The sequence below is a fragment of the Eulemur rufifrons genome, chromosome 30, assembly GCF_041146395.1.
Source record: "Eulemur rufifrons isolate Redbay chromosome 30, OSU_ERuf_1, whole genome shotgun sequence".
NCBI lineage: Eukaryota > Metazoa > Chordata > Mammalia > Primates > Lemuridae > Eulemur > Eulemur rufifrons.
In genome coordinates, this window is record NC_091012.1 from 130547313 (window position 1) to 130569155 (window position 21843).

General features: G+C 40.3%; 1 protein-coding gene across 4 annotated transcripts in view; it reads right to left on the reverse strand.

Annotated features, from left to right (window-relative positions):
- NHS (NHS actin remodeling regulator) overlaps window positions 1–21843 on the reverse strand; it is a 333885-nt gene that overhangs the window by 19013 nt on the left and 293029 nt on the right. For all 4 annotated transcript variants that reach the window (XM_069463685.1, XM_069463684.1, XM_069463683.1 and 1 more), the window contains exon 3: window positions 17621–17754. In XM_069463685.1, the coding sequence (XP_069319786.1) occupies window positions 17621–17754 (134 nt within the window). The remainder of the gene's footprint in view (window positions 1–17620; window positions 17755–21843) is intronic.

Consider the following 21843-nt stretch of genomic DNA (forward strand, 5'->3'; position numbering starts at 1 on the left):
TTTCAGTCTTCCATGATGCCAGCAAAGTGCCTCCCCCATTGTAAGAGCTCAACAAAGTACTTGTGCACTTGGATAATACCAGCCCTTGTGTTTCAACGGTGATGGGAAACCAAATAAAGTTAAGTGCATGCTCAAGATCTCAGGAGGAAGCAGATACCACAGAATCCCAGGGACTTATCATCTTAATGCAAATAAGTGAAAACAAATAGCGGAAACCACCAGCAACCCTTGGTTCCATCAGAGGCTCAGTATGGATGGATGCTGGGCCTAGTTATTCTTAAGCCTATGGCAGACATGCTTTGGGGTGGGGAACTTTCGAGGTCTAATTTTATTTTAAGTTTCAAAGTTTTAACTGACAGGTTTTGTCATTAACTTTTAAGCAGAGCAAATGTCATCTCCTCAGGCTCAGTCAACTTTGATCTAGAACTTACCTATTAATAAGACTAATGATTTTGTAGGGTCTATGGCTTCCTCACTGAAAGTGACCATTTTGATAGATGTGGTATATGTGGCCCGAGTTCAGACACTAACTTGCCTGTCTGCTAAGAATCAGTCACAGATAATGATGTGGAGGTCTCAAGACACTGGGTGTGTAAACTAGAGAGGAAGCTCATGGAAGTAGGAAAAAAAAGGAGCCTGCAAACAAAGCCTACTTGGAAACGGAGCCTGCTTCAAAGAAACCAAAGGCTTTGGTGTCTCATGAAAGGATTTTCAAAAAACTACATAGCCGGAAACTGCAGGTCAGAAAACATATTAATGATATTAATATAAATATATAAATTTTTCTAGTTTGTCTTAAATCTCCTAAGTTAGCTCTCCTGTTCAATATTCTTTTCAGGAGTGAGGAGTGGATTTGATGTTACTTTGGTGACAGAATCTCTCTCTGTCGCCCAGGCTGGAGTGCAGTGTTGTCATCATAGCTCACTGAAACCTCAAACTGCTGGGCTCAAACAATCCCCCTGCCTCAGCCTCTCAAGTAGCTAGGACTACAGGTATGCGCCACCATGCCAGGCTAATTTTTATTTATTTATGTCTTGTAGAGACAGGGTCTCACTATTGCCAAGACTGTTCTTGAACTCCTGGCCTCAAGTGTTCTTCCTGCCTCAGCCTCCCAAAGTGCTAGGATTACAGGAGTGAGGCACCAGGCCCGGCCAAGGAGTGGATTTTATTTTTCATCTGTTCAAGAAACCCACCCACCCCATTAAACAAGCACAAAGTAACACGTGGCAATGACTAAGGATGGCAAGTCCAGAGAGAATGCAGACTGTTCAGTTTTGATCACTATGATAAAGTCAAGGTCTCCCTGGGTTATACTCCACAGAAGATTCCTGCTCAGTGAATCGGCCTTTCTACTATTTTGATAGTAGCTCCAACCTCCAGCTTGTGAGGGCTGAAACTAGGTACTCTTGAACTTGGGTGTGGAAGGATTGTATTCTTTGGTTCTTCCATCTAGACACAAGTGCTAGAGCCCCTGAAGATGGTCCATAGATTTAGAGTATTTAAGTTTATGATATTAAAATGGGCTATGGTTTTATTTTTGCCATGAATTAGCATCTGCCTTAGTGTAGTGTTTAAAGTGTCCTTTTTCCTGGGTGTTTGGTCAAAGGAAGTAAAATTGTTCTGATTATTTCTAATTAGATTTTTATATGGTGAATGTAATAACCAGTTCATAGGATATTTTTTCTAAATGATCTAAGAAATAAAACTGCAAGAGGACTGCTACCTCAGGGCATCTCTGCATGGCCCAGCATGCCACTCCTTAATGGGAGCTGATGAATAAGGTTAGGAAAAGCTGGGTGATGATCAAACTTGTATGAACTAAATTATTCTTTAGCAGATCTCTTTAAAGGAATCTTATTGCTTATTCAGAGACAGACTAACCATTTCTTGTTCATAACTCTACTCTTACTGCCTCAGTAGTGCTCAATAAATATTTGTTGTACTGCTGGCACCCCCATGTGCCTGGCATAAACAAATAAAAATCCTCTCCTAGAGAAATAAATATTTCCACCCACATATAATTTTTCAGTACAACATCCAGTACAAAGTCAAAGATAACAAAGCATAAGAGGCAGTAAGACGACCTGAGCAAGAAGCATCCAGAACAACACATAATAGAAGCGACCCACAGGGACTCCTGATTTTGGAATCATCACTCAGTACAGGAATGGCAGTGAACAACCTTGGTTTTCCCAGAATAAGTGTGTTAGGAGGATTGTTAGGATATCACTCACTCATTCATTCAAGAGTATTTCTTTGCTGAGGATCAAAATCAGCCCCAGTGGAAACAAATTGTCAGATTAAAAATAAAAATAATTTCTCACTCATGGGTATACATGTGTTCATTTGACAATGTTTTCAACTTCTCTGTACTTTTGATATTTTTCATAATAAAATATTGTAGAAAAATGTAAAACAGAAGAATTTCTACCTCCTTTTTTGAGGCTCCCATTCATTCTGGTCCTTCTAGCACTGATTTTGAGAGTCCTCAGGCTCCAGGCTGCAACGTTTTAGAATCAGCTATTACCAGCCTTGCCCATCTTGTCCCTGACAAAAGATGCTTCTTTTATGTTTTCACTCAATTTCTGTCACGGAGGCCTCATCAGTGATACTCTCAAATCCTTTCCCCAGCTTCTCATGAGATTGCTTCAACAAAAGCCAGTGTTATACTTCTGACCAGTGTTCAGAACAAGAAATAACAAACATTATACTCAAGAGCAGGCAAAGAAATTTCTTTGGTAAATAATGAAAGAATATTTTTCAAACTCTAATCTTTCTTGTGTGAGAGAGAAAAGTTCATTTCTACACTTTTGAGGCTAGGAAGAAGCATTTCTCCAAAGATTTCAAGATTTCCCCCCATCTTTCTCTTACTGCCAGAAGAAAAAATAACCCTTCCACTCCATATTCTACTTTCTTTTGGGTTTTATTTTATATGCTGATGGGGGCTTATTTTGCTTCAAAACTTTCCAAAAGACATCTGTTAAAATGTTGTGGGTATTCCAGCAGGAAATGTTTTGAAAAATTGGCTTTGGTTTGTGATCTAACTGATACCACATGGCACTTTGAGAAGTCGACTTTCAGAGCTGATTTATTGCTATCATGCTGTCTTAAACCTGAGAAATAGTTACTAGAGACTGGATGTCGTGTTATATTTGAATACAAGAATAAAACCTTAGAGCCAAGATGTCTATTGCAAGCTGCCCTGGGTTTCTAGTGAGGTGCTGTGGGCTCTTATTGTCACTCTACCATGGGGCTTGTTCGTCCTTAGGCCAAGTCTCTGCATTTGTGCACAGAGTGTGGCTGTCTGTGAGATGGAGGAGACCCCGTGTACCTCAGATTTTCCTGGGCCGGAGTGTGTGTGGAGGTGTTGTACATAAATATGAACTGCTCTGACCTTTCTCAAAGACTTAAAGAAGTCTGGAAATGCCTTCTTCACATGCCGCTCTTGTTATAATTACACAGCACTTTTATTACCTTGAAACTGTCTCCAAATTTCCCACTGGCTGGCACTGTGCTTGTATCTTCCAAACATGTTTAATAACATCATTATCATTTTTAATTCTTCCTATGCTTCCCTCCTTCCCTTCTCCTCAACCCCAACATTTACCAAGGTGAACACCCATGAGGAGAACAGAACGGTGAGGCAGGTAGAAGTTTAGGGGGCATCCTGTGCTTTCTCTGTCCTAAGCCTTCTTCCCTTCCCAGGTTTGTCCTTTATCACCACTCTCTCCCCAGCAGTCAGGGCCTTCATGCTTCCCCAAGGGCCTAAATGCAGCACCCCTGACTGGCATGCCATCCCCAAGCCCAAGTGCCCAAACCCTTCACACTACACTCCTAGCCAGCTGTGAAGCTAGAAAGAAGTCCACAAATGCACCCTTATTAAGGTGTTGAGAACTCCTTGTCAAAAACCCAAGGGAATAAATCATGGCAGCAGAATTCTGGACAAGGTTGTGGGCTGGGGAAGGAGCTATTTGGGAACAGGTGCCTACTGAGTTCTTCTTTTAATCACTTTATATTAATACATTAATATCTATTTTAAACACCAAAAAACATATATTCAGGCCTGGGAAAAAGTCCCCTTATCATTTATAAGTCTGCTTTTCCAAATCATACCTTTACTTCCTTTCCCTGACAGATATAGCCACTACCACCTCCTCAATTCTCCCAAGAGACACTTTACAAAAGAAAATGTACAAAAGGCCAATGTGCATATACAAAAGTGCTCAACATCATTGCTCATCAGAAAAACTCAAATGAAAACCATAGTGATATACTACTGTATACTAGTGGGGCTAAGATTACAAAGATTAAAAGATACCTAGTGTTGGCAAAGACGTGGAGCAACTGGAACTCCCATAAATTGTTGGTGGGAGTATAAAATGGTGTAGCTTTGGAGACTATTTGGCAGAATCTAATAAAATTAAATACATGTGTACCCTTTTATTCCCTCTTAGGTATATGGAGTTAATAAAAATGAGTATGTCCACAAAAAGCCTTGCATAAAAATATTTATAGCAGGTTTATTCATAAAAGCCAAAAATAAACAAACCTCACAACTAGAAACAAGCCAGAGATCTACCAACAGCAGAATGGATAAACAGATTGTGGAATACTGTATTCACACAATGGAATACTACATGCTAATAAAAAAGAACACACAATATCAATCTCAAAAAAGTACGTGGAGCAAAAGAAGCCAGACCCAAAAGAGTACGTGCTCCTTCATTTATGAATCCCATCCTCTTGGTAGATGTTTTGGGTGTGACATCCCCCCACTAGTGAGCAAAGCTTAAATGGCAATGCCAGTGGCGTAGTTTTCATCCAAAGAGAGGCTTTCTGCAAGACAGTGTGTAACCGCAAAGCATCTCTCTCTCCTTTTGATCTCAGCTGGAACAGAACAAAAATTCTTAGGGTAATGGAATGCAAAATAACTATGTATTTTAAAATTCAGGAGACCTGTTTAATCACATCCTATTAATGAAGCATGTTAAACATGCAGAACATAGCAAAGTTATATTTTTAGGCATCTGTGGAAAATAGTCCCCACATGAATGAAAAGAAGGTCACAGGGGGCCCAGGATGGAGAACACTTCCTGCTGACTGGTCAGCACAGTCATTTATTCCAAGGAATTGCTCTACAGTGTCAAGAAGAACACAAAACAGGGCCCACTGGACCATGATCACTGTGATGCTGATGCCAGTGAGGATCTTATTCATCCCCTGTGGCCAGCTTTGCCAATTAGTGGAGCCACTGCCAAGGGCCACTCAGCTCCATCAACCCTCAAAGGTTGCTAGCACCAAATAAAAGACATGAATGAGGGAAAGGCAGGCCAGGCTTTGAAGTGCAGGGAAAGAAAGAGTCTTTGAACTGCTACAAACAGCACAAATACCCTCACCCAAATTAGAGGAACTGGCAGCATGAGTCAACAGAATAGCCCAGAAGTGAGGGGAGCATTCTTCCACCACCTTCAGCTGGGCATGTGGTCGCTGAAGAGATGTTGCACACTCTGTCCCACTCCAAGTGAACCTTTGCACTGGTAATTCAGGCCAGATGTAACAAAAGCTCGGCAGGGTCATACTTGACCTCACTGTAGCAAATGCACAAGCCATGCATATTCTGCCTTTATTGTTTTAACTTTTTTTTTTTTTTAGTACAGCTCTATTAATGTTATCACATGTATAGACTTGTGTAACCACTGCCACAGTCAGGATACAGACTGTTCTGTTACCCCTCAAAACTCCCCCATGCTAGCCATTTATAGTCACTGCCTCACCCCACTCCTAACCCCTGGTAACCACTAATCTGCTCTCTATCACTATGGTTTTGTCTTTTTGAAAATGTCATATGCATGAAATTATACACTAGGTAACCTTTTGAGACTGGCTTGTTTCACCCAGAATAATGCCTTTGAGATCCATCCAGGTTGTTGTGTGTATCGATAATTCATTCCTTTTTATTGTGAGTAGTATTCCATTGTCTGCCTATATTTTGAACACTGAAAAAGTCTTAGGCATGCAAGAGAATGTCAACCTGAGAATATTCCATAATGATGTGTACAGGCAAGTAATCTTATTGACTGTTCCACAGCCAGGCTAATATTTAAAAGAAAAAGAAAGAATTCCAAAACTCAACTCTGCAACAAGGACTTTTCTTGATTTCTCACAATATTTAATATGAACCAGACTCATTGGCTAATGCTTTCATTAGCTATCATGCCAGTTATTAAGCTATGGTTTCTTAGCTCTGAACCTATTCTTTTGTAATCTACTCTTTGGTGCCGGGACTCTGCAAACGACATTTTTTCCTTGTCAGCTGCTCCCTGTTAGGCTCTGCTTGTGAGGGTGCAAGAGGGAGACTAGAAGGCTGGAAGAGGAACAAGGGACTTCTTGGCACTCACTGTTCCTGTTAACATCATCCCAGCAGTGGTCCTTTGCTCCAGCCATGGCAGTTGGTTTCAGTGCTCATCTGTTTCCACACTCCCAGCCTCATCTGTACCCTCAGAGTTACTAAGACCCAGTTGCCCAGTGCCCCTTTCTCAGAGGTCTAGATCCCAGCTCTGTGTGATCCTTCTTCTGAGTTCTTCATGCATCAGCACCTGCCAAGCAGCACCCCCTGCTCAGAGGTCTGGGTCCCAGCTCCGCATGGGCTTCTGAGCTCTCTCTTGAGGCCTCAGCATCAGTCAGGCCATGGCCTCTCTCCAGAGTTCTGGAGAGAGGAAAACTTGGTAAGATTGCTGGAGTCTCACCGCATTTGAAGATGAGTGATCTCCTTGTCTATCTGCCTAGGTATCAGAATCTAAGAAGGGACTTAGGCTTCAAGGGTCCCCATGGACCCTACTGCAGGCTGAAAGCAGCAACAGGAGATGTTTCAACTCAAGTGCCACCCCTGATGAGTAGCAGCTGTGTGGACTCAGTGGAAAAGAGTGTTGTAACCTAATAGGAATTAGGCTACTCATGATAGAGTGACTATCTCTGGGATGTTGTCTAGCCAGGAGCTTTTCAGAAACTAACACTTCTCACAGAAAAATGTGACCATCTCTTGGTCCCCTACGCTCCCCTCTGTCATCAAAGGACTGTTTTATGGAGATGCTCTTCTGGAAGGGTGAGAGGTGTCGAGCTAAGTGTTCCAGATGGCTTGCCCAGGTGGCTCTGCCTCTCACCTGTGATTCTCCAGGGACATACCTATATGGCTACTCTTGCTAGTGCAGTTTTGATTCTTCAGAAAATAGTAATACTTTTGGAGGTTTTCTTATTTTGGGGGCACCATTGCCACCAGAATGGCTACCCTGACAATATGTTTGGGGAGTTTCTCATGGCTTTTTGAACAAGGAGGCTGGGCACCCTATTAAGCCTCCTGCATTTGCACCTCCACACCATCATTTGTGCCTCCATGTTATGTGCACTGGAATGCTTTTCACATCGAGTTTCCAAGCAGAGAGATTACCGTTAAGGAAATGCCTAATTTATCCTGTCCAAGATTTAAAGATTGTCCTCAGTATCTTGAAGGTTTTTATACTTGGCAAATGATTATGCTGGAAGCAATAGTCAGCTCCTAATGGAGGTCCAAAGCATCGAATGTATTGTGGCATTAGCTGCCTGGTGACAGTGGCTTCCTAGCTCCTTGTGTAGACCACTGTTAATCCCTTAGCAACGTGAAATCTGTCATTGATGGCACAACCTGAGGTAGAATGATAGGCCTTTGAGCAAGCCAGAGCAGCTTCTTTGCCAGAGTCAGCTTAGTTTAGACCTATTGAATCAGGCTGTTGTCATCCGACGTCTGTCTGTGTAAGTCTCTTCATTCATAAATCTGCCCTTGGCTGACTTTCTCTGACTCATTGCTTCCTTGCTTCCTTCTTAGGAAGGAAAATGTACACACAATCCTTTAGGAAGGGAATGGCTAAAGAATACCACTTCAAAGGATGGGGAAGGGGTGGGGAACTGGGGAGTGGCTAGGTGGGATGACTCAAGTGTAGATGAATGAGGAATTGTTTTTAAACTATCATTCTGACTTTGTGATGAAGTGATACAATACAGGAATTGCATAAAAGGGAAGAACTTTCTGATAGTCATCTGTTAGGTCGTCAGAGGCTGTTGGACTTGCATATTTAAAGTTCCTGAGTGTATATGGCTTTCCCCCTTTTGGCTGTATAGCAAATCCACAGTTGTGCCTTATTGTTCCCTTTAAAATTATATTCATTGATCCATTAATAAACATATGTGCTTAAAACAAAACAAAACAAAAATACTGTTTTCCAAAGTTATTATACTAAGGTTAACTATTTTCTTCCCCACCTCTCTCAGGGTGGTTGTTACTTATTTGTGATATAGTTAGGTTTATCTGGTACTGTTTGCTTTCCACTCGAGGTGCTCCTCACATTCTTGGTTGCTCTTAATTATTTCCTTAGGCAGGGATATGTGAAACAGTACCTGGGCTCTAAGGGTCTGAGCTATGCAAAAATATCCTCAGAGAAAGGCCAGTCCCTGGGCCCCTTTCCCTCCTTCCCACTCCCTTATTCTCTCTAAGCCACTTCCACCAGCCTGCTGCAGGTAAACCCAATCTCATTCGTTTCTGCCTTATCCTTCCTGTATAGTCAGTTTTGCTATAATGCTTGTTTTGGAAAGTCAAGTTTGTTCCGATGTGATTGATGTCTCAGGAGAACGATTTGAGCATAACGTGATTTTCATGTTTGCTTACGTACAATTTCATATGTGAGAAACTCGAGGTGAACACAGCAACTGCACCCAGCTGAACTGAGCTGTGTGAGAGTATACAAAACACACTCACACCTCAAACATCTACTGGCTACCTCAGTTCCCCCCATGAGTAAGGAGCCCATCCACTCCTGGTGTGACAGCCTTCCCTCCGATTTCAGATAACCCTCCTTCCAGCCCTTGCCAGGAACTCACACACTGCGGCCTTCCCAATGCCCACTTCATAGCCACCTTCAGGGCTTTTTCTAGGTCAAGTGCCAATTTCTTGTAGTATTTGTGTATTCCTTAACCATTTATTATGTGTAAAACTGTGCTACTGTTTTTTATTAGGTTCCTATTTGTGTGTGTGTGTGTGTGTGTGTGTGTGTGTGTGATGGAAGACATTTTTGAGCATTGTGCCTTTAACACCATTTTCCCCATAAGCCCTTTGGTTTGTATTGTGCAATTTTGCATAGCATGGAGATTTTTAGGGATGCATATGCTGTGTTATAGCAGAATTGACTCTTTTAGGCAAATAAGCAGATACTTGTGTATTTTCTTATATAGTCATGGATTGTTTGTGATGGGGATACATTCTGAGAAATGCATCATTGTGCAAACATCCTAGACTGCACTTACACAAACCTGGGTGGTAGAGCTTACTACACCCCTAGGCTGTATGGTACAGCCTGTTGCTCCTAGGCTACACACCTGTACAGCATGTTACTGTACTGAATACTGTAGGCAACTGTAACACAGTGGTATTTGTGTATCTAAACATATTTAAACACAGAAAAGGTACAGTAAGAATATGGTATTATAATCTTATGGTGCCACCATAGTATATGTAGTCTGTCACTGACAGAAATGTCATTATGCCATGTGTGACTGTATACCCTCCTTTCTAACATGAAGGGTAGCACACTATAGACACTCTTTTGGGCTTTGCCTTTTTCACTTAGAGTATGTCCTGGAAATCACTCCTTATTAGTTCATAAAGATCTTCCTCATTCGTTCACAGCTGCATAGTACTCCATTGTGTGGATGTCCTGTAGTTTACCCCATCACTCTCCTATGTATAGCCATTTTGGTTGTTTCCAACATCTTGTAATTGTAAACAATGCTGCAATGAATAAGCCGTTTGTATTACTGGAGGTGTGTCTTTAGTAGGATTGCTGGGGCAAAGGTTAAGTGTGTATGTAGTTTGGTTAGATATTGCCAAATTCCCCTCCACCTAGGCTGGACCCAGTTTGAATTTCCACCAGCTATGTATGAGAGTGCCTGTTTCCCCACAGTTTCCCTAACAGAATACATTGTCATATTGTTTAATTTTTGCCAATCTAATAGGTGATACATTTTATCTCAGTGTTTTTTACATTTCTACTTATGAGTGAGTTGCACCAATTGTTCTTAAGTTTAAGAAACATTTTTTATATTTTTCTGAATTGTCTGTTCACATCTTTTTCCCATTTTTTTCCTTCAAGGTTTTTGCTCTTTTCTTTGCCCCTCAACTTTTAAGAGGTATTTATCCACTAGTTATATTAGCCCTTTTTCTGCTGTACATATATCTTTTATTCCAGTTTTTTGGTTGTCTTTTGACTTTGTTTATGGTGTTTGGGCATGCAAAAATATCTATTATTTAAATTTATCAATCTTTTCTTTTATTGCCTCTGTCTTTAGAACGCCTTTTTTTAGACTGAGGTCAAAGAATAATTCACCCATATTTTGTATGGTTTTGTTTTTTATGTTTAGGTCTCTGATCCATTTGGAGTTTACTATTGTGTATGGTGGTATGAATCTAATTAAATGGTTCTCAATCAGGGATGATTTTGTCCACTCAGGAAACACTGGCAGTGTCTGGAGACATTTTGGGTTGTCACAAGTTGGGGGCAAGGGGTGCTACTGGCATCTAGTGGGTAGAGGCTAAGGATTCTGGTAAACATTGCACAATGTTCAGGATGGTCCCCACAACAGTCATCTAGCACGTAATGTCAATAGTGCTAAGGTTGAGAAACTCTGATCAAATTTTTTTTTCCAACTGGCTATCCACTTGTTCTGGCATCATTAAAAACACTCCATCTTTTGCCTCAATGATTTGTGATGTCACCTTTATCATATATGTTTGCGTATATACTCTGGGCTATTTCTGGACTTTGTATTCTATTTTCCTGGTGTACTTGCCTATTCATGTGCTAGTAGCACACTGCTAATTATAGGAGCTTTAAAGACATTTTAATGGCTGGTAGGGCTAGTCACCCCTCATAGGTTTCCTTATTCAGTGTTTTCCTGGCTCTTCTTGTATATTTGATTTTCCATAAGAATTTCATTATCAGTGGGTCTAACTCCATAAAAGAAAGCTTACTGGTATTTTTATTGAGATTATGTTAAATTTATAAATTAACTTAGAAAGAATTAATTTGTTTCTAATGGTGAATCATTCTATTCAAGAATAGGAGATATATTTCCATTTGAGCAAGTCTAATTTTGTGTCTTTAGGGAGTGCTTTAAAGTTTTTCTCATCTAGGTTTTATGCATTTCTGGTAAATTAATTCCTAAGTATTTAATTGTCTTTGTTATTGCTGTAAATGTGGTTTTCTCTAACATTAGGTTTTCTATTTGGCTATCATTTGTGTAAGCGAAGGGCATTGATTGTTATGTGTTTATATCCTGCCACCTCATTGAATTCTTTTATTGCTTGAGTTAGTTTTATCTTTGATTCTTGAGGATTTTCCTGGTATACTATCATATCATCTTCAGATTGACATAGTTTTACTTCTTCTTTACCAATCTTATGACTCTAATTGATTTATCTTGTCTAATTGCATCAATTAATACTTCTAGTGCAATACTAAATAGTAGGAAAGGTAGTGAGCATTCTTGCCTGATTTTAGTAGAAATCTCTCTAGTATTCCCCCATTAAGTAAGATACTTTTGTACTAAGGCATATATATATATTTTATCATGTTAATGAAGTGTCACTTAATTCCTATTTTGTTGAATCTTTCTATAAAAATAGATACTGAATTTTGTTTAAGGCTTTGCCAGCGCCAATGGAGATAATCATATGGGGTTTCCCCCCTTAAATCTATTAATATGTTGTATGATACTACTAGACTTCCTAATATTGAACCAACTTTCCATTCCTGGAATAAATCCCACTTAGTCATGGTATATTAATTTCTCAATGTGATATTATATTCTGTTTGCTCATGTTGAACTTAGTATTTTTGAATGAATAATCATGAATGATATTGGTCTGTAGTCTTCCTTCATTTTTTATGGACTGTTTTATCAGATTTAGGTATCAATGTTATACTTGCTTCATAAAAGAAATAGGGAAGTTTTACTTCTTTTCAATGCTCTGAAACAATTTATATTTTTTATATTTCTTTCTAAGATGTGTCTTCTTTGTTCTTCAAATATAAAATCTTTTCTTGGTATTTAGAAATATTTGTATTTTTTTCTAGTAGTTATCTCTGTACTTATACCACTTTAATGGACTTGGTTTCCTGTTTTATTTGAGCTTTTATTAATCTGGTTCATCAGTTCTTATAGGTATCCTTTAACATCCACCTGTTGCCTAGGTAATAATCAACGAACTTTTTCTATTTTCTTTTTTACCTCTCTCTTCTGTCATTTTTGGCTGCATCATTCTCAGTTGTCACAACATTTAATATTTGTACATTAGTTTTCCATCCTCATCCCCACCACAGTTTTAGTTTTAGATCTACATTTACATGTATTAAAATGTATGTTATCCATCCTTTTGCTGACATTTTTCCAGTTATCCCTTGGTTGAATGAAGCTTGTCCTCTGGTAGATTCCTCACAAAGGACTCCTGGGTACAAAATTCTCTAAGCTCCTTTATATTGAAAAATGCTTTTCTATAGCCTTGATACTTGAAGAACAGATTGGCCAGATATAAAATCCTTGCTTCATTGATATTTTACAGTCACTCTATGTGGATCTGCTAATCTATCTTATTCATTTTTGTGGCATTGGTGTGTTTCACAAGAATCCTAGTGTAATGGTACCATCTTCAGTCAGCTTATCAAAGTCCAGATATTTTAGTGTATTTATTTGTTCTGGTGGTGAGGCAAGAGATTTGTGTCCTCCAATTTTTTGGTTTTGTTTTGTCTTGTAGCATAGGGTCTTAGGATTTCCCTTTCTGCTTCTTTTCTTCTTCACCCCTAATTGCCACAGGGAATATCTCTCTTCCATTTTGCCTTTTGTTTCCCCCAGAAGCTTTGCATACAGAAGATTGCTCCGGGAAATTATGCATACCTTTAAGTCCTTTTTCTGTAGCTTATGTCTATCTGGACAATTTTGTAGTATTTTTAGACTTAGCGTAGATAATTTTTCAGGTGTAAGTTTTAGATAAACCTTAGGACCCATTGCTAGTTCCCTTCTTCCATGTGGTTTTTCTGAATTTGCCCTCCCTCACCTTGTATTAAAACATGCTGAAACTTGGTGTTTTCTCTCTTTTTACTTAACAGTTAATTTGATGTTTGGGCATTCTCTGTCTTCAAGTTATGCTTATGATATGTTTTTTGTGTAGTTCTAGTTTTCTCTTATTGTAGTTCTATATCATTTTTGGAGGAAATACTGGGAGATGGGGACCGAGGGTTTCATCACTGTCCAGCTACCTGGAAGTCTCAGTGTATGTTCTGATCCACAAAAAGCAAATCTATTCAAGTGCCTCAACAAGCAGCTTTCCAGCCATCAGCACTGTAAATCTAACAGTTTTTGAGCATATAAAATGATTTCTTCTTACCAACAAAGGCTACATGGGCCACCTCTAATGGTTAGTAGCAAGAGTGAAAACACATGGTTCGATGTGTAGGGAACAGGCTACCTGTTCCACCTCTGGCAAAGGCTCCTTATTTTGATACCCATTTGCCATTCCCAATTTGACCACAGCATAGGCAAGGAAGAAAAATTCCTTAGGAGTTCTACCTGGAGGCAAATGAGTTTCAGTGACTGAGTTTTATTTAGTACACAAACACACCCCACTGGGGCACCCTTTCCTCTGCCTACCTTTCCCCAGATAACCAGTATCCTGCCACTTAACAAGTTAATTTGCAGCCAAGAGTTCAATCATGTGGACAGAAGTTGATCCCGGGCAATTTCTCTTTCATGTTGCCCTTGGGAACATTTTTACTATAAACTTTTTATAGTTGGCTCCCAGCCAGTCCCAAATAACTCGTTAGGTCCTTCTCCAGTCTAAAGTTGTGTTTTCTATGGTGAATTAAATAAAAGCTTCCGATGTTATGTGAAAATGTGGATTTGGTAAAGTTTGTTTCAATCTCTTCTCTGTAGCTCAGGTCCACAGCAGCCTTATGTCCCAAAGAAATGATCTAAAATTAATTTCCTAAAGAGTAAATATCTGGTAGGGCTGATCTCTCTTCTAATAGAAGACAAACATGTAGTCTCTGGCTATAGAATTTAAGAATCCAGTAGCAAGATGGAAGAGATAACTCTTTTTGTAGGGAAGCCCTTCCCTAAAGTTCACCTCCTTTGCCACCCTTGATGACGGGGGACTTCCAAATAGGCTTTAATTAAGGACACCCCTTGAATTTTTAGCTAAGAGAGAGTTTTAAGCTAAATTGGCTTATCCAGTTTCCTGTAAGTTCTCCCTGGACAACTTTTTTCATAAGTTAAATGTTAAGAAACCAAGCATCTCCCCTTCTCACCTGTATTAATAGGAGGTATGGGGTTACCTTGGAGCCATCACCAGATGTCAGCAGACAGATGACACTGTGTCCCTTGAAATTTTAACATAACCCACAGCACCCTTAGGAGTTCACTCTAGTGCCCTAGGGCACCTCAGCACAGTTTGGAACCACAGATATATAGCCTTCCTGCCTTTTTTCCTATGCATGTGTGTATATACACACACATATACACTCATAGACATTTTGTGATCATAATATACACAATTTTATAAACTATTTAAAAATCTCTGATGATAAAACATACATTTTCCATGTCATTAAATATTCTTCTCTAATACAATTTTTGATATTGTGGATGTATCAGGATTCATTAAACTAAGCTCCTATCGTTGGACATTTAGAATATTTGTGATTATTTTTCTTATTATAAGCAGTACCTTGATGAACATCCTAGTGAATAAATTTTTGTATACACTGATTATTGCCCTGGGGTCAATTCCTAGATGTAGAATTACTGAATCAAATGGTGTGAATATTTAGAGTTTTTCCCTGTAGAAAGGGTGTAATGATTTATATTTTCTCCAGTCTTATATGTGAGTATATGTTACAGGCTTTTCATTTGATGATAAGAATTTCATCATAAGTTATTATGAATATAGATTCAGACATTTAGGTATTTTAGGCACTTTTACACATACACACACATAATTTAATCTTATTTATATAACATCATATTAAGTCTCCTTAACAACCTTGTAAAGTTGAAATTATTATCCCTATTTTACAGATAAAGAAGCTGGGAATCAGAAAGATACAATCACATTTTCCAAATCATACAATCAAAAGTTTAAACCCAGTTTGACCTATGATCTTATCACTATATCACAGATACCTCAGGGACTTGATTGGCAAATAATAATAATGTCTAATATTTATGAAGTGCTTATTATGCATCAGGTACTGTTTACATGTATTAACACGTTTAATCCTCATGCCAAGAGCCTATGAAGTACTGTCTACTCTTAGCCCTGAGACACTGAAGTGATTATCTTGTCCAGGGTCACATAGCTAGTAAGTGGTAGAGCTGGTGTTCAAAGCCAGGCAGTTTGGCGTCATAGTCCATGCCATTAATGACCAAGGTATAGTATAATAGCCTGCAGAGTTGTGGAAGACTGTATATCAGAATCTCACCAGGAATGCTTTTTTAATAGAATAAAAACACGATTTCACTGGGTCTCACAGGTGAAAGAAGGAGAGTTTCTGTCTAAGAAAATATCTGTCCAGCAATTTGGCTGCAAAATGCCTGTCCCTATGCCTGCAGCCATTTCTCTTTCAGCAGTATATAGCCTTGTAAGCTTATTGCATAGAACCAAGTTCTAGCTAAGTCTGAGGGATATACCTTGAATGAGAGTCTTCTAATGAACTTGGTGACCCAAACTCTTGAACAAATCAAACAGTTAAAATTTCCCCAAGTTACTTAGAAATACTAAGTATTATCATTTGAGATGGGCAAACTTTCTGAAGTTTACCTAAGTGTAATCTAGAGTCCTCTCTTACTGATGTTTGTTGAAGAAATGAAGTCTCCTCATTGCTATTCATTATTTTAAGCCTTTTATTATAGTCTTACTTTGGTATTAAGACATTATTAAAAATTATGCAGATTATGAGAAAGGGTTATATTTTTATGTCATTTCTGTAAATGCTTAAAATTTTTCTCTCTTACCTCCCCCCTAACAAAACCAACTTAATGAGCCACAAAACATGTTATAATGAATGGGAAAAATATTTTTAGCATTTTTATGCAGAAAATGCCTCATTAAAAGCAAACGCTCCAACAAGCAGATTTGAGCTGCCTAAGAACTTCTGTCGAGTAGGGCCCTTTATGACAAATCACTAGCATGTGTAACTAACTGCTCTATCTGAAGGACTAGAAAGCCAGAAGAGGCACTTATCTCCCTTCCTTACCCTTGGGCTGCACTGCAGCAATCTGGTGAGCGCAACATGGAATGCAGTGTGCATCTGATGAGCACTGCACAAGTGGGAAAATGTTTCTATATTATCCAATATCGAGCAAGGTCTTATCTGGATGTATTTAATATTATTATCATGTGGATTCATTTGGATGAAGTCTGTTTTCAGCTGGATGTTTGGCATCGTGTGACCCAAATATTTTGCATCTATCTTGCATGCTGTAAAAGCCATAAAGGTGCAGGGTCTAGAGTCACACGTGCAAATTTCATTTCTAATAAAAACCTCAGCTCGCACCCACACTGTTGTAACCTCTGTAGACTTTGGGTCTCAAACCAGAATGACAAGAGAGCAGGAGTGCAGACATTCAGGCAGGTAGTGTGGGCCGATCTGGTCACAAAAACCATAGTCTCTTATTTCAGTAATGCCCTATTCAGACTCACAAAGTGCTCACTAGTCCCCGCTGAGGCCCCAGAAGGCACACCTGGGGTGCTATGTTAGTAGCAGCTGCTGACAGTGTTTGCAGGTGTTCTGAGCCAGGTCAGTTTCTTCATCTGTGATCCACACTTAGGGGCTCAGGCTGAGTTATAGCCACATCCACCTGGGTGGGGCTGAAAGCACCAGCAGTGATGATGTCACTGTGGGAATAAGTTACCCTGGGGGCCTGGCCTCCTTTAGAGAATGGGAAAGCATGACATGATGACATGATTCGTCTTCATATGGTAATTTTTCACATCACTTAAGTTCTTTCCTTGCTCACCCCACTGAGTCAGCCACGCTATCACTTGACTAGTCATAATTATAGTGGCAGTTGTGGTTAACATTTATTGACGTCTTACACTGGGCTAAGCTCTTTACATGTCTCATCTCATTTAATCCTCGAGCCCTATAAACTAGATGCTATCAATATCCCCATATGACAGATGAGGGAACTGAGGGCAAAGAAGGTAAATAACCTACCTGAAATCCTTCAGCTTGTAAGCAGAAGAACTGGGATTTGAAGTAATTTTTTTTTTCTGATTTTAGAGTCTGCAGCTATTATTGCTTTACCGTATTGTGCAACCACTTAACTAAAAATATATACCTATATCCCTACTCTACTACAAAAAAGAGGCATTTCTTTCAGCAATGAAAGGGGAAAAATTAGTTTGTTCCCAAATGCCCATGGGTTGCTCTCTCAGCCAGCGCAACTTCCCGCACTGGCAGGCGGGAAACTGACTCCCAAGAAGACAAACTCCTATTTCCTGACAAGCAAACACAGGGCTGCCAGTGGCCACCAAGCTTACCGTTAGGAAGTGACGGTCCTTAACCTCACGCCTCCTCTGGCTGTGCGCTGGAGGGTAGGAGGGCAGCGGGGGAGCAGCGGTGGCAAGGGGGACAGCTGCTCTCTGCTCTCGACGATCACTCCGGCTCCGGTGTTCTGAGGGCAGAAAAAGCAATAATACTGAAATATACTTGGCATTTTCAATTTTTCTTTCCCCCTTGGAAGTATTAGCAAAAGGCTGTAGAGAAAAAAAAAAGTGAGTTTTTGTTACCCTAGCTAATTTGTATACCAAATCAGATTTTCAGAATGGTTCCCAACTAAACTTTCACTTACTACTAATATGAAATTGGATACATACATTTCATCGGGTCCACCTCATAATCTTTGTGCAAGAGGGCTCACCCCTGCATTCAGTGTGCCTTGTTTCAAAACAACAAGCAAAAAAAAAAAAAAAAAAAAAAGCTGAGAACAATAATGGAAGATTTTCTGCCATAATACTAGAGTGGAAAGTAGGCACAGACACAGCGGAGCTGCCTGGTCCGCCCGCTGGGTGCTGGAGCCAGTTCACACTGGCTCAGGGGAGCTGATTGCTATGTATTCAGGAATTTGTGTGAGTCAGTTTTGCAACTGTTGGTACCTGGAAATAGGCCATGTTGGGAGTATTTACATCACGTTTGTTGAGTGACCCAAAGTCTAGTCTTTTAAAATTAGAATGCATTCCATATCCCTATTTCAAATGGGCTGTATTGTGGACGCCCTCCCTGCTAGTGCTTCTCTAGGTCCTGTTGCTTGTTCTGACTGGCCTCCCTAATGCCGGCCCCACTCTCCTTTGCTTTATTCAACGTGCTGCCCCCAAACTGGGAACTGAGCACTCGAGCACTCTTGAGCTATCCGATTTCTATCCATGTCTGATTTGGCTGTCTGTGGGCCTCACCGCCTGAACTGCTGACTTAGTGTCTATGTCAGAAAAATGTGATAGTATTTCTCATCTTCCTTTGCTTAGGATTCTTTCAACAGATGTTGGCTCCCATATGCAACCAGAGAAAACTCCTCAAAACCATGTAAGTAGTCTTTGCTAAACTGCCTCCAAAGTCAATGTTTATCAGGAAGACTTTTTGAGATAAATTTCTTTCGTGTTAAAGTGCCCACCTCCAGTGCCACCCTCATTTTTCTCTGCAAGCAAATAGTGTGCTTTTCTAAATGGGTAGCACAAGGAAAAGCTTTTACATTCTTTTTTTTTTGTGTGTGTGTGTGTGTGTTGAGACAGAGTCTCACTTTGTTGCCCAGGCTAGAGTGAGTGCCGTGGCGTCAGCTTAGCTCACAGCAACCTCAGACTCCTCGGCTTAAGTGATCCTACTGCCTCAGCCTCCTGACTAGCTGGGACTACAGGCATGCGCCACTATGCCCGGCTAATTTTTTCTATATAGATTTTTAGTTGTCCATATAATTTCTTTCCATTTTTAGTAGAGACGGGGTCTCGCTCTTGCACAGGCTGGTCTCGAACTCCTGACCTTGAGCAATCCACCCGCCTCGGCCATCCCAGAGTGCTAGGATTACAGGCGTGAGCCACCGCGCCCGGCCTACATTCTTAAATTTATGAAGAGTAGAATACAGGTGTTCTTGGTTAGGAAGAGGTGGAAGAAGGGGAGGAGTTGGAAGGGAGACATCAGCTCAATTTCCCATTCAATTGCTTCCCTCCCACACTATCTTAAATAGATCTCTTTCCTTGCCCTGGGCTGGGAGTAGGCAGGCTAGATTAATGGCTTGCTAATAATACCTCTTTATGGTGGTGAGGTAGGGAGAACATTGGTCTACCAGAGCCTGAAACTGCAGTAGAATCTTGGTTCTTATTTCCTTAGAGCAATGAAACTTGTACCTCAGCCCTAAACTTGAAAGGAAAGGAAATATAAAATATAATTATCCCTTTATAGGCACTTATTAATCTCTCTCTGTTTTATGAACATAAATAATGGTGTCATTTAAAGTGATTACTGGCTCTGAGCATTAAAGAATTGCTAAGAAAAAGGGGAAAAAAAGTAATCAGATTCTAAATAACTTGACATCGATTTAGATACTGCTTCCTCCAGGGAGCCTTCCCTGAAGCCCCATGGCATGATTTGGTACCTCTCCTCTCAGCCCCCATTATCACTGTATTGAAATTACCTGGTTACTTGTCTGTCTCATTCACTAGACTAGGCATTCCTTGCAGGCAGGGACCATACTTTATTGCTCCTTGAATCCTACGTTCTAGCACAACGAAGGCAGCTAATTTCTAGGTTCTAATCTCGGTCCCCCAGCTCCCTCCTTATAATCTCATCTACAAAAGGAGCACAGAGCTGCTGCCACTGCAGCCTCATTTGTCTGTGCTTCATTATCCACTCCCGCCTGGTGGAAGCCAGGCTATTCCAGCTGTCCAAATAGAGAACCTACAGGGGTGCTCACTGTGGCATTTGCTGAGCAAGGGTTGCCTGCTAAGTCTGTATTATTCACGGCCACCAGATGGCAGAAGTGGATTATGCTGATGAATACGCTGCTAAGCTACTGTGTTTCTTGGACAAGGTTAAAAAAAAAAAAGTCACTTTCTAATTTTAATTCTACACTGCATGTTTTTAATTCTATGATGCCTATAATTCTTGTTTATGGCTCTCTGCAGTGCTATTAAAACTACTACACCCAAGATTTGCTATTGAGCCGACCACAAAACAAGCCAGTCTGTGGAGGGCAAGATGCAGCTCCACATTCTTCCTTCCAACCCCCCCAGGAGAAGGTTCAGAGAAAACTGATATTGGCACTTGCTGTTCCTCAGTTCTGCCATAAGTCCAAACCTGACAAAAGCAGTGAAATGTGATAGCTTACGAGCAGCTCAGTGTTACCTGGTGGAATCTGTAAAAATCTAATCAGGGATGACTTATTAATAATGATAAAGGGATAAAAATAATTATGCCTAAAGGGCTAATGTTACTCAAGCTCTCTAATGATGGGATCCGAGAAAGTATTTAGTACAAATAATCAGATTCCTCTGTTGTCACCCTGTCACCCTGTGCTCTCAATGTTCAACCAGTTTTCAGCAGAATTTGATTCAGTTCCACAAACATTCATTGAGGACCTACTGTATGCTGGGTTCATGCTAAGTGCTTTGAATAAAATAAGTTAATAAGATATCATCCTTGCCCCCGAGCAGCTCATAGATTAATAGCAGAAGACAGGCCTGTAGTGGTTGGTTATGATCAAAGGTTATAAGTGGCAGGATGGAGGATGCATGGGACATTATGGGAAGGGTGCCTAATCCAGGCTGCAGAGGAATGGCAAGAGTGGGAAGGAAGATTTCCAGAGGTGGCTTATACTAAAAATTTGTTAAAGAACTTTTTAGCCAACTACAAATTAAAGTGAATGGCGGCCGGGCGCGGTGGCTCACGCCTGTAATCCTAGCACTCTGGGAGGCCGAGGTGGGCGGATCATTTGAGCTCAGGAGTTCGAGACCAGCCTGAGCAAGAGTGAGACCCCATCTCTACTAAAAATAGAAAGAAATTATATGGACAGCTAAAAATATATATCGAAAAAATTAGCCGGGCATGATGGTGCATGCCTGTAGTCCCAGCTACTCGGGAGGCTGAGACAGGAGGATCGCTTGAGCCCAGGAGTTTGAGGTTGCTGTGAGCTAGGCTGACGCCACGGCACTCACTCTAGCCCGGGCAACAGAGTGAGACTCTGTCTCAAAAAAAAAAAAAAAAAAAAAAAGTGAATGGCAAGTATGCCAGAGATACTTCTAGAAGATACTGATCATCACTCTTCATTATAAGTGTGACAGTATCTGCCACAAATAAATAACCAAGGGAAATTTTTAGAAACAATTGCTTTAGGGATATTAGTAGGTTAGCTCTTTCATTAAAAGGAAAAAAGATGAGGATGGAAAAAAGGCAGAAGTTATACAAATGTGGAAGAAAATAAGATGAAAACAACATTTATCATCATTTCATTTCTCCATCTTGATAGTGATGTTAAAATATTTTATTTGGGCCGGGCGTGGTGGCTCACGCCTGTAATCCTAGCACACTGGGGGCTGAGGCGGGTGGATGGTTTGAGCTCAGGAGTTCGAAACCAGCCTGAGCAAGAGTGAGACCCCATCTCTACTAAAAATAGAAAGAAGTTATCTGGCCAACTAAAAATATATAGAAAAAATTAGCCGGGCATGGTGGCACATGCCTGTAGTCCCAGCTACTCGGGAGGCTGAGGCAGAAGGATTGC